The sequence below is a fragment of the Choloepus didactylus genome, chromosome 17, assembly GCF_015220235.1.
Source record: "Choloepus didactylus isolate mChoDid1 chromosome 17, mChoDid1.pri, whole genome shotgun sequence".
Lineage (NCBI taxonomy): Eukaryota > Metazoa > Chordata > Mammalia > Pilosa > Megalonychidae > Choloepus > Choloepus didactylus.
The window spans coordinates 63,196,701-63,209,647 of NC_051323.1; the positions used below are offsets into that span (position 1 = coordinate 63,196,701).

At 49.4% G+C, this 12,947-nt stretch overlaps 1 protein-coding gene across 3 annotated transcripts in view; it reads right to left on the reverse strand.

Moving 5' to 3' along the window:
• Positions 1-12,947, reverse strand: part of SH3RF3 (SH3 domain containing ring finger 3) — a 410,554-nt gene that overhangs the window by 124,301 nt on the left and 273,306 nt on the right. For all 3 annotated transcript variants that reach the window (XM_037807811.1, XM_037807809.1, XM_037807810.1), the window contains one exon: positions 2,853-3,206. In XM_037807811.1, coding sequence (XP_037663739.1) covers positions 2,853-3,206 — 354 coding nt within the window. The remainder of the gene's footprint in view (positions 1-2,852; positions 3,207-12,947) is intronic.

Sequence of the window (12,947 nt, forward strand, 5' to 3'; positions counted from 1 at the left end):
GTTCTCTGGTGTTAACACCCATGTCGGGGCAGCAGGAGGGGCTGGGGGTGCAGGCAAAGATGAAGGAGAGGAGGAAAGAAAACCAGATCCCCACCCCTACAAGCGTGGAGGCCCATGAAACGGGGAGCACGAGGGAAGGTGCCAGAGAAGATGCCCACCTGCCCTTCCTGGGGCACGGCAGCCACTTTCCTAAAAGTCCTTGGGATGCTGCTTACCACCGTTCTCAGAACCCCAAGAAAACATAAAGGGGGGATGCACCTTAGAATTACTATCCACAAAGTACAGAACATGGAGACTAGATACCCTGGGACATCTCTTTCCTCACCTGTCCTCTTCTCCCCCAACTCTCTCTCTCTCTCCCTCTCTCCCTCCCTCTCTCTCTCTCTCTCTCTCTCTTTCTCGGTTGTTGGGAACCTCCACCTGAAGCGAGTGTGACTTTTGCTGCCCCAGGAGGAAGGAATAAAAGGCTCATCCAATTTAATATGCTCATTGCCTGATGGGCACACAAGCCAAACAATTTCCTCCCCTCTCCACATCCTAGAATATGCTCATTCATGCTGGCTACAACATCCCTCTGAACTGAATTTGTTTCAGAACACTAGGGTCAAAAACATTAATACGTTCAACTGTCCATGTTACCAAGCCATGGGCTGGTCAGAAACAAAGGCAGCACGAAGGCTCACGGCTGCTTTCTATGGACTCTTAAGATCTTAGTTCTTCTCAATTGTCTTTGCTTCCCTCCAACTGCAGAATAAAGAGCCACAGACACAATCTCCACTTGATACCCACCCCCTCCATCACCTACCTAGTGGCAACAATAACCCACTGACCGGGAGGAGCTGCCCAGCCCACAGCTGCCCAGATACAAAGACCAGAAGTCCTGGTCTGGAATCCATCACATGCTCGCAGTGGCCAGTAACAAACAGGGCAAACTCCAGCCATGTTCTTTGCACCACTACGACAACCATACTTCATGTTTGTGCTGGGCCCTTCTTTCTCAGGATCTCTAGGGGTTGAGGCAATAGATTGCAAGGACTTCAGAAGGGACCACTTGCCAACTTGTCTTTATCCCCCAGTAAATGGTGTAGGCTCGTCGACAGCAAGGGCTGGTCTAGAACACTGCTGAGCCACGGGCGCCCCTCACGAGAACTTACAAACAGTAGGCGCTCAATAATGACGTGAACCATTTAGCCCAAGGTCAGATGGGGAGGCTTAGACTCAGAATGTGGGTCTCAGGTTCCAGTTCAGGATCCCACCTGTCTCCTTGTGGAGCAGGCTGCCACCAGCCTGCTCACCCCCTGGGGTACATGGGTTGGAGTCAGGCCTCCATGCTACTCTGGACCCCACACAGCTTCTGACCAGCGGAAGGAGCTGCCTGGAGCAGTCAAGTGTGCACAGGCCCCAGACCCAGCCAAAGCAGCCGCAACCAGGTGGTGAAACGCTCCCAGATCACCACATTCCAGAATGTTCCCTCAGAGCCCACGAGAGTGAGGGCGTGTGTGTGAGCTGGTGTAGGGTGTGGCACTTTTAGGCTGATATGCTGTATTTAGACCAAACTGTCATTCTTCAGGAGCTCAACTTTTTTATTTTAACAATTCTTTTTGTGAAGATATCTGAGTTCTTTATAATTTTTAAGAAGATGGTCCTTCCCTAGCCAATTGCTTATTGGTGCTTTCACCCAAGTTGCCCCTTAGGGTCTCCCCAGAGAAAATGATGAAAGATTCTCTGACAAAACTTGTTCTGAGGAACATCAAGGGCAGTTAGAGGTGACAGGAGAGGAGACAGGGAGGGGGGAGGGGACAGGTCAGATGCTGCCTCACAAGCTACCGAGGATGTAGGGAACAGAGACCTGCCACCTTCACCTGTCGCAGGTGCCCGCTTCCTGGGTGCAGTCAGGTTTGGAGGAGAGGACACCAAACCATGCTGAGGTGAACATCTACCTGTTCCTCAGTCCTGTGCAGAAAAGGATGCACTGCACCAGGGGGCTGGCGGCCCGTGTGCCTGCACAGTGACATCGCCCTGCAGAGGGTCCTCCCAGGGCCGCTCACCACCCTGGGCCTCTGTCTCTTTATTGATGAATGAAAAGCTCAACCACATCAATGTGCTCAAACTTCAGTACTTTACGTTCCACTGTGACAGATCTTGCCCCAACTATAGGTGATGATTTACTCAATAGTGTTCTTTAAATGCCTCATTTTGATGACTTAAATTCATTTATAAAGAAACTTGATATATCATTACTGAAAATGCAAGCTGGGGTCACTTCCCAGCAACAGGAGGTATCTGTATAAAGAATAAGAATAATAATAGAAGTACTAACCCATGCTATTCATCTCGGCTCTGATCTCTGGGCTGCTTGCTCTTTGTTGAAAGGGACATTAGTGAGGGTTAGAGAGGTGTTAAAATGTTCTAGTGCAAACAGAGACTTGCTCCAAGATACAGTCACCAGTACTGAATGCAAACTGAGAAGGGAGTAACTTTCTCATGTGGTGAGTCAATGTTATTTGAATGCCAAGTCCCTGGACCACTGAAAATCACCTCACAGACCACCTCAATTATCTTCTGAACCACTAAGGATACCAGTCACTTTTGGCAGTAACAAGGAGACACTTTCACCAAGGTTTAGGCAGAATCCCTGACGCCAAGCAGCGAAAGGAAATCGCACGTGATGCAAAAGGTGGTTCCGCCGCTGCCTCATTTATGCTAGTTCAGGACATGTGGGTGCTGGGGAGCCCCTAAAGGACCCACAGAGGGCATAGGCACCGGGATCAGGCAGGGCCCCGGACAGGTGGGCTGCTGCCCCTGCTGCTCCCCCAGCCGGCGTCCCTGTCCCCACCGCTGGGCCCTGTTACCTGGGCGGGGGCGCTGCAGGACAGATGGGCCAAGTCTCCGATTCTGGCCGCAGCCCGGGGGTCGCTGGAGCTGATGAGAACCGGCGCGCTGATCTCCATGGAATGCCGATTGCTAGAGGCATGGGAGGATTTGTGCGTCACGCTGAGTGCGGTGAAGGAGTGGCGTTTCTTGGCATTCTTCTTGCCATCGATACGCCTCTGAAAGGCACTGACCGCTCCCGTGGGGCTGACAGTGGAACCCGGGGCCGGACTGGCCGCCGCGCTGGGGTCAGAGGGCAAGGAGGCATCGCAGCCGGCCGCGGCCGCTAAGCACGTCTTGTCCATCTCAATAAGCTGCTTGGCGGAGTCGTTGAGCTGGGTGGAAAAGCAGAAAGAGGGGAAGGGGAGGGAGGGGTCATTAAATAACTGTCACATTCTATTTCCAGCTCTTTGTAGGCTCTCCCTGCCTGTGTTAGCATTTGAAAAACTGACATTGGCAAAGTCTTCAAATTGGTCAGATCTTTTCTAACAGCCACATCCAGCATGAAGCCTGCATTAAAGAAAACAAAAAGAGGCTGGAATGACATCTGTGGATTTTATTGAAAAGGTTCTGGAGCAGCTGTGCTACCACAAAGGCCCACAAAGGAGCTGTGGCAGAAAGCCGGAGACGTACAAAACAGATGGGGAGAGTTTGCCAAAGGCCCTCTACCACAATCTCTTCCTGGGCTTCGTATTTCCAGGGTGCGAGGTGCAAATGGCTGTGCAGAGAGAGAGGGGCGAGAGGACAGCACACTCATCACCCAGACCCCGGGGACAGTCCAAAAGGACAGGGCTTCTGTTCAGCCACTGACATGCACCATGAGCACAGACCCCTGGCCGTCACAACTCGGGTCGCTGTGGAAGGAGAATTTAAGGCAATGCTGGTGGCTGGGAAGCCTGGTCTGGTGACAGGGAGAAAACTGGGTCTTGGGTGAACCACCAATTCATCTTGTCAGTAATGGTCTCTGCTCAGGTTATCGAGACCTAGAAGGTGATCTGGCCCCCGGTCTCATGAGGAGTAAATAATTTATTATCCTGGGTGATTAAGCAAGGACTTAGGACACTCCACCTTCCCACGTCTCCCAGCCTGTTCTACAAACAACTTGCAGTTTTTGAAGAGAAGAGTTGGCTTTAGACAAAAATTTGATCCTGGTGGTGCCTATCAGGAAAGGTGGGAGTAAGACTCCATCCCATAACAACTTGCCACAGTTTGGAATCCTCCACCCAGATCAAGCCATCGTGTTGCACGGGGTGGCACCTGGAGTCTGGGAGCGGTGGGGTGTTAGTCTCCGCATGGCTGGGGCAGGCGTACACAAGCTCCAGGCATGGGGTGCAGGAGCAGGAGGCTTCCCAGGCTGGTGCCTGGAGAATTCAGGGTGGCCCCAGTTAGGTGAAGAATTAGTTCACCTTCTATGAACAACAGTGCCCTCCTCGAGTCCCTAGGCCTTGAAAGGGATTTTTCATTCGAGGTGCATGATGGAGCTCCTCTCCTCCTGGGTTGTACTCGCTTTGACCTCAGTTTGACCTAAAGGGGATATTTGCAGTGATTGAAAGACTAAAGCAGAAGGAACTATTTACTGTTAAACCACAGTTGTGTGCACAGGGGTGGCCAGGAAGAAAATGTAATGCTAGAATCAGCTTGGGATTATCTTCACAAGATGGGCTAAATAAATGCCATTAGGCTAGGTAAATTCCTGCAAAATTCCATTCTTTCTCCTTCATATTTTGACAAAGTAACAGAAGGAAGTGAGTAAATGCCAGCTATCCCTCTGGGTGGATCTACCTAGAGAGCACATGGTTAAACATGAGGGAACTGAAGAAATTTATTTATTCTTTTCCTCACCGCATAGAAATAGTTATAGATATTATGATCTAGAGCAGGGGCCAGTAAACTTTTTCTGTAAAGGGCCACTAGTAAACAGAACTTGTGGCCAATAAGGTCTCCTTGCAACTGTACAACTCTGCCGTTGTAGCACAATAAAGGAGTCATAGACAATAGGTAAGTGAATGGTTGTGGCTGTGTCCCAAAGTTTAGTAAACTTTATTCACTAAAACAGAAGGTTGGGTGCAGATGGGCACCATGGGCTGTGGTTTGCCTAACCCTGGGCTAGACAGAAGAGACCCAGGCACTGAGTGCGCCTGCTAGGGTTTCGAGCCGAGCTGAGCCTTCACATCTGCTGTCTCCTTTTTTCTTTTAGATTCCACATCCTCAAATTTCTAGCCGAGAGACTGACACAGATGTCAGTTCCTAGAGAGCAAACACCTTGAGGACAGTCACTGCCCACGCCAATCTCTGCCTTCTGAGTGAAGCAGGGACCCTCTGCAGGGAACTCGCAACCTGAAGCTCTGATGAGTTATGGACTCAGAGGAAGCTGAGCTGGCTAGTTGCTGCACACAGAGGAAAATGACAGCGAGGACGCGCCTGGGGTCGGCTCGTGATGCTCCTCTTTCTCCTGGAATGAAGCTTTCCCACAGGAAGCCTGGCCGTTCCCTACAGGAGACAGCAGGCAGCCAGGTGGTCTGCTCAGCCCCTCACCTGCACCTCCCTCAGATCAAAGACCCTTTCTTTAAGACTGCATCGGCCCTTTTGTCCCAAAGCAGCCTATTGCATCTTGCTCTCCCCACGCACTGCAAGGCCGCTGGGCCTCTGCTGGACCTTGGCTCGCACTGGCCGTGCAGGCCTGCTGCCCAGGCTTCTTAAGCTGAATGCATTTGCAGGTGGAAGGGACTGCAGTCTTCCTGTGAGATAGGTAATGAGGGGTTTTCCAGATAAGCCGCCTCCATCTCCTTCCCCAGAGAACTCAGGCACCACCACCCCGTGCTCACAGCCCCAAGGATCTATGTCTGCCTGACGTGCCACAGGCTGGGGCCAGGAAGTTAAACGAGGATGTACAGGACAGGGCCCTGCTCACAGAAGTCTACAAACCAGGGCACAAAGATGGCAAAATTGAAATAAAAGCAAAGACCATGCACTGGCATATAATTTAGTATCAAGGGGTTAGAATAATCTGAAATTGCTAGTTTAGAAACGCAGTAAATCAGCAGTGACTGTTGATGGGGTGGTGGTGGGGGGGACAGTTTGAAGCCTCCATGGTGAAAAGGGGACAGAGCAGGATCTGCAAGGATGCATGGGATTTAGATGGGAAGAGAGGCAAGGAAATTCACCAGGGTGAGAAGGATCATTGCAGACAAGTCAAGGACCAACATGGAATCAGTTCTGGACCCACCACCCTGGCGGAGTCATGCCCCTTTCCTCGGCCCCAGCCTGATGTCAGTGCACGCGCAGCTGTGCCACAGCTTCCCCTCCGCGAGGCCCTTCAGTGGGGACCGAGGCCGAGGACGGCCCAGCCTCGACACACCCGCCGCTGGATTCCACTTCCACCTGGCAATGGGTTCCAACATGGGGCTTGGATTAGGAAACGCCCCTCAATCCTGTTAAGAGGTGAAGAGAAAATATGATGGTCTCACTCAGTGTACACCACGCACATTTGTAGCTGGTCACCACCTCGATGAGATAAGAAAAAACCCCCAAACCAACTGTGCTGAATGTCAGCCTCGTGAGAAAAGGATGGTGTCACCACGGGGGCACGCGCTCCCTTTGTAAGGCCGAGCAGATCACACGCGCGGGGTAGCTGAGTGTCAGAGCCGCCTGCAGCCGCGGCCTAGGCAAAGGGCTGACAGCATTTCCACTACAAATACCTGTCTTTCAGAGGGAGGTTATGAAAAACTCACTCCAGGCGCCAAAACGTGTGATCTAAATCCAGGATTATTTCCTTTGAAATGTTTCCTCCAACCATGCTCCGCGGTTTCGCTCTGTTTTATGGCTTTATTCATTTGCTTCCTCAAGAGCGCTAGCTCAGAGAACAAGCCAGGGCCTTGTTTTCCTCTCAGAGCCCTTCACGGGGCTGCTCAGGAACCTGAGGGGCCGGCCTCCCGAACATGGGTGCCAAGAGGAAAACGGAGAAGCAGAAAGCAAAATGCACAAGGCTGCTCATTCGTGGGCATCAAAACGGGCTCCAAACATTACCTGCCAGGTGTCTCCATTTGGGATGTTATTATATAGAAATAATAGCAACAATAATGCTGAGGCTGGGCTAAAGGCATCTGTTCCTCCCCAAGGCAACGAACCTGTGGCCCCCAACTCTGCTGCATTGGTATTAAAACACCCATTTTCAAAATAAGGAAATCCAGGCACCAACAGGCTGGGCATAAGCACGTCCAGAATATACGGTACTGTAATTGGAACTGATGTGACGGATTTCCAGGCTCCGTGTTCTAACCCTGCAGCCTCAGCAGCCAAGAATACCCATTCCCTTGCACCTTGGCAGAGCCACAAGCTTAACGATCGCAAACATTTCATTAACAGGACTTGCCAGTCCTTGCTATGTCTTTCCAAGAGGCTGCTCATAAATAATGATACTGCCCTTTTTCTTGATGGAGAAGGAGGACGCAGAGGCTGCAGGTCTTTCTCACTCGCACCTTAATCCAAAGCCCATGGTGGGTGCGAGAAGCAAGGGTGAATAAACTTCCATTAAAGAGAGGTGGTTTCAATAAACTGCAAGCCAAATAAGAACTTCTGCTTCAAAGTGATGAATTACCAACAGTTCACCAGCACTTGTACAGTCCCCCAAATCCCTGCGACAGGCAAGGGAACTGCCGATGAAGGACCCCTTGTGATGATGGGAAACAGGTTTCATCTCGTGTACTAAATCTGTGCTTCTGCAGCGACCTGCTTCTTATTGGAGCCAAATTCCTTCTCCATGGGCTTCTTTCCTCCTGCCCTGTGATGTCTTTGTTCTGACAACCCAGAGTTGACTAATTCAGAAGTTCTCGTTATCTGAATATGTGTATATATATGATAAATCAGTAATTTATCACCCAGGACTGGACATCCTGGCTTGCTAGACTTAGGCAAGCAAAGTGGAGAACAAACAAACTATAGACACGGCAGCATCTGAGGTGACAGCCAGTACCTTTGTGACTCTGTCCTTGGTGGCAAAACTCATTGTACCAGGAAACTTTCATCGGCTTCCCAATAAGTGCCAATTAGTTGTGTGTAGTACATGCTCAGAACCGGGATTGGCTGCTGGGTGCCGCTGATGCTGTCCCAGTTAGGAGGCCCCCTTGCCAGCTGCACATTTCCACATGGGCCCATTATCGCAGAACATGCCGCACCTGCCAGCATTTGCCTGTAACAGCAGATCCCGCTTCAGACCCTTGAGGAGCAGACACGATTTCCCACTTCATCACACTCCAAATTGGTGCAGGCTCCTGTCACTCCCAGGCCTCCACGTTGCAGGGAAACCAGATGGTTCCGTCTTCCTTAAGTAGGTGCTATATAGCTCTGCCTCCCCACTCGGGGTAATCCTGGAGGAAGTGGTGAACCTCTGAGAGTTTGCCTCACTTTGCGCCCACAACCAAGACTGCTAGAACATTCTGTGAGTGACTGCCAACTGCCAGCTGTGAAGGGGGTGGCGTGCAGTGTTTTGGATGGGTGCTTCCGGGGGTTCTGTTTTAGGATGTCCCCTTCTTCTCCGCCAAGATGCTCATCTGGGAATAGAAGGGCTCTAACTGCTCCATCTGCAAATGATTAATCTCACAAGACATTTATAAGTCATGAGGGCGGTCGCCTGATTTGTTTCTCAACTGGACACCTCCAGCCCACGCAAACGCGCTCACACGTAAACGAACTGTGCTTTCTTCTTCCCCAGAATAAAAATAATCAGTGAGTAAACAATGCATCCAATGACTCTAATTTTGATTGTTTTTTGATGGAAGTAGAAAGCATTTTCAACATTCATGCAAAATAGAAAAAAAAGAGTATCACCAACATTTTGAAATGCTTGGTGAGTTTATTCATTTATAATGAGGACAGTAAGTGCCTCATGGAAAAGAACCTACCCACCAGCAGGACCAGCTCCTTGTCGTTCAGCTGGCACCTCTATATAGGAAGCCAAAGCAAGGTTCTGGGAATGCAGATCAGATGGGGGAGGTAGGCCAAGACAGTCGGACGCATTTTCCTCCAGCCTGGGACCGTAACAGCCAAGGCCAAGACTTGCTCCCCCCATCAGTGACCCTGTCGGCTGTTTGCCCTGTGACTCTTCGTGATCCTGCCTCCGGGGCTAAGAGTTATGGATTGAAATGTGTCCCTCAAAAAATCCTATTGAAGTTCTAATCCCCACTACCAGATTGGAACTTTACTTGGAAATAGGGTGTGTACAGATGACATTAGGCGAGTTAAAATGAGGTCCTCCTGCAGCAGGGTGGGCCCTTAACCCAAGACTCTTGACATCCTCATTAGGAGAGAAGAGACCCAGGAGGGGAGAAGGTTGTGAGATACAGAGGCTGAGGTGGGAGTGATGCTGCCACAAGCCATGGACTGCTGGCCCCTGCCAGAGACACTTTCCTACAGACTTCACAGGGAGCACGGGTAGCCCTTCTGACACCTTGGTTTCAGATTTCTAGCCTTCAGAAGGCAAGACAATAAAAATCGGTTGAAACCAGAGTCTGCGGCAATTTGTTACGGCAGCCGTAGAAAACACAGACCCTCAGCAACTCCTTTCCTAGGACTGTGACTCACCAACGCTATTAGCTTAGGTAGGACATTCTTCTACAACCAGTCCTTTCCTCCAACCACTCACACATTTAGAAATTTAAGAAAACAGAATGGTTTCTTACATTGTTTAAACTGTGCCCTGGGTGGACTTTAAATTAGAGTTGTATTCCTGCTGCATCTGAATTTGGGGACCAGGTGAAATAAAGAAGGCTCTCTCATCAGCCCGGCTTGCCTGAGTCATGAGCCTCCCAATGTGAGCCGAGGCCTGCATGGATTTTGGTCCCTGTCCAGGGACAGTACTCCTGGGTTCACTCAGGGGGCTGGGGCAGAGCACAGTTACCCAGACACTGCTGATTTCTCATCAAGGAGAATTTACACTCAATATATGTAGGAGGAATTAAAAAAAAAGAAAGAAAATTGGAAAGCTGGACCTAAGACAGGATATCAGCCATAACATGAAAAGAAAAATAATGGGGTGGGGGTGTCCAGTAGTTCACAAGCTAAAAAATTGAGAAATGGGCTGGAACTGGAACGTCAGGGCTCAGGTGCCCACACCCCTGTGTAGCTCATGGGTGATAACCCAGAGCGCATCAGAAACATAGCTTAAATTCATCCACAACACAGATGGATAGGACCTCAAACTGGGATTGGTTTATATAATCAAAAGAAAGTCCTTTTAGGAGGTGATTGGGAAACATCCCCTAAACCCACATCTTTGTAGAAATCCACAACCCAACGGTGCAAGCATGCTGGAGGCTGTATGCACACAATTTTAAAAGAAGGCAACAATATAAATCTTTTCATGGGTGCACCATCCAAACAACAAATATTTACTGAGCACCTAAAACATCCTAGAATCTGTGCTAGGGGCTGGGGATATTGCAGTGAACAAAAGACCCTGCTATAACGGAGTTTATATTTTACTGTGTATTGGATTACCAGTGGACCTCTTTGAAAAGCAGATTCTGGATTGGTGCCCAAGTTTCTGCATTTCTACAAGCTCCCAGGAGCCGAGTCTACCCCTCTGTGGCAGACCATAAGGGAGCTTCTAGAACCCTGTTTTGCATCCTTGGCTTCACATTGGAATCATCTGAGTATCAAAAAAAGCTTCTGATGACTGAGTCTTACCCCCAGTGACTCCAATTTAATTGGCAGGGGATGCCTGGACATCAGAATAGTTCAAAACTTCCCAGATGATTCTAATTTGCAACCAGTCTGAGAATCACTGGGGGTGGTGGAGGAGAAAGAGGATGAACAAATAATGTGAGGTGGTGATCAGAGCTATGATGGAAAATAAAGCAGGGTAAAGAACAGGCCAGAGAGTGATGGAGCCCACAGATGGCCTGGCCCTCTTCTATCCAAGCAATATTTACATGGCACCTGCTCAGTGGTGGGTGCCAGGTGTACCAGGGGTGTAAATGAGAAATGAGGCCCCCATTGGCTCTCACAGAGTTGGTGGAGGATATGGCGGGGATGGGGGGTGCTGTGTGTCTGCTGATAAAAGGCAAGGATTGGTGGAAGTTGGCAGGCTTTGATCCCTGGAGCTAAAAGCAAATGGTCTTACAAGTCAGGGAATGAGGAATAGCTATTTCAGACTTAATTCTGTTGAACAAGGATGGATGAGTTGGAAAAATAGATGTAATAAGAGCTTTGACAGAAAGTCTTCCTATCCTTCCTGTGTTTGGGGCAGCCTAGGTAGAGCCAGAAGTGAAGCTTGTATTCCTCAGCCAGAGAAGTTTAGAGATATGGGTCAAGGGTATGGGATCCTAACAGACAACACGGCATGGAAGTCCAGGGCTTGGGTCCCATCCCACCCTGAGGGTTGCCACTCACGGCCTGCTGCAGGTTCTACCACTGGTCCTGTGCTGTTAAATGATTTTAGCCATAAGTGAGTGAAGAAAGGGGAAGCACATTCAAATTGCAGTTATACCCAAAGCAGGGAGGGTGATGCAACCAGATTTCCGCAGAATGAGGAAAGGAAAGTGTCAGCCTTCTCCAAAATGGATAGGCCATCATTTGCCACACCTGACAGAACTACTGAGAAAAATCTCACAGTTGCTCATCTCTGAGCTTGTGTCAGAATCTACTCCAGAGGCCTCCAGGACCTTGCTGCTCAAGGTGTGGGCCATGGAGCAGAAGCAGAAGCATCGCCCAGGAACATGTTAGACATGCAGGGTCTCGGGCCCCACACAGACCTAACCAGAATCTGCTGTTCCACAAGATGCCCAGGTGTTGCCTATGGACATTAAAGCCTGGGAAGCATTGGTTTAGTGTAGCACTTCTCATTTCTGGTGAAGGACTAGTTAAAAATTCCCAATCCATAGCAGGCTGACACTTCTGTGACACATGAGAAAAATGCATTACTAAAAGAAGGATTTAAAAAAAAGAGAGAGAGAACAAATGCAAGCCAATGAATTTATTATGCTCAGTAGACGTAAAAACTTGTCAAAATGCTTTGGAAGTTTTTAAGTGCTTAATCTCAATTTCTGCACATTATCTTGTCACTGGTCCCAGATCACACTGTGAGATGCACCGAGTTGGCTCTGGGAGACCTGAGCTAGGCCAGTTCAGTTACGGTGGGTGTTCGGTTTGCTAATGCTGCCTTATGCAAAATATCAGAAATGGATTGGCTTTTATAAAGAGGGTTTATTTGGTTACACAGTTATAGTCTTAAGGCCATAAAGTGTGCAAGGTAAGGCATCAACAATGGGGTACCTTCACTGGAGGATGGCCAGTGGCGTCTGGAAACCTCTGTTACTGGGAAGGCTCGTGGCTGGCATCTGCTGATCTTGGGTTGAGTTCCAGCTCCTCTCTCAGCTCCTGTGCATTCTTCAAAATGTTGCTCTTGGGGTGTTTGTCCTCTCTTAGCTTCTCTGGAGCAGACTCTGGGCTAGCATAACTGTTTTCAACGGTTGTCTCCAAAATGTCTCTCTAAGCTCCAGCGGCACTGAGTTCCTTCTGTTTGCCAGCTCCTTTATAAGACTCCAGTGAACTAATCAAGGCCCATGCTGAATGGGCGAGGCCACACCTCCATGGAAACATTCACTCAGAGGTCGCAACCTAACCAAAGTTGTCACTCACAGTTGGGTGGGTCACATCTCCAAGGAAACAATCAGAAGGTTCCAACCTAATCAACACTAATACGTCTGCTCCCACGAGATTGCATCAAAGAATGTGGCTTTTGGCGGGACATAATATATCCAAACTAGCACAGTGGGCCAGGTCATTGTCAACAAAATGCAAGCAAGGAAAATAATGGCCCGGCCAGACTTGTTCTCCTGGACACAGTAACGCATGTAGAATCTTTGTTAGCTCAGAGATTGGCTTTATTCTGGGGAGCAGCACTGTTAAAAAAAAAAAAAAAAAAAAAAACCTTCGAGCCCTTCTGCAATATTCACATGACCCAAAGATAGCAGTGTCTTCCTGGGACCCTCGCTTGGCATTTGCCTTTAATCCATTATTCCCACCCGAGTGGGCTGAGCACAGTTTCAGTCATCAGTCCTGGTGGTTGGCCTATTATT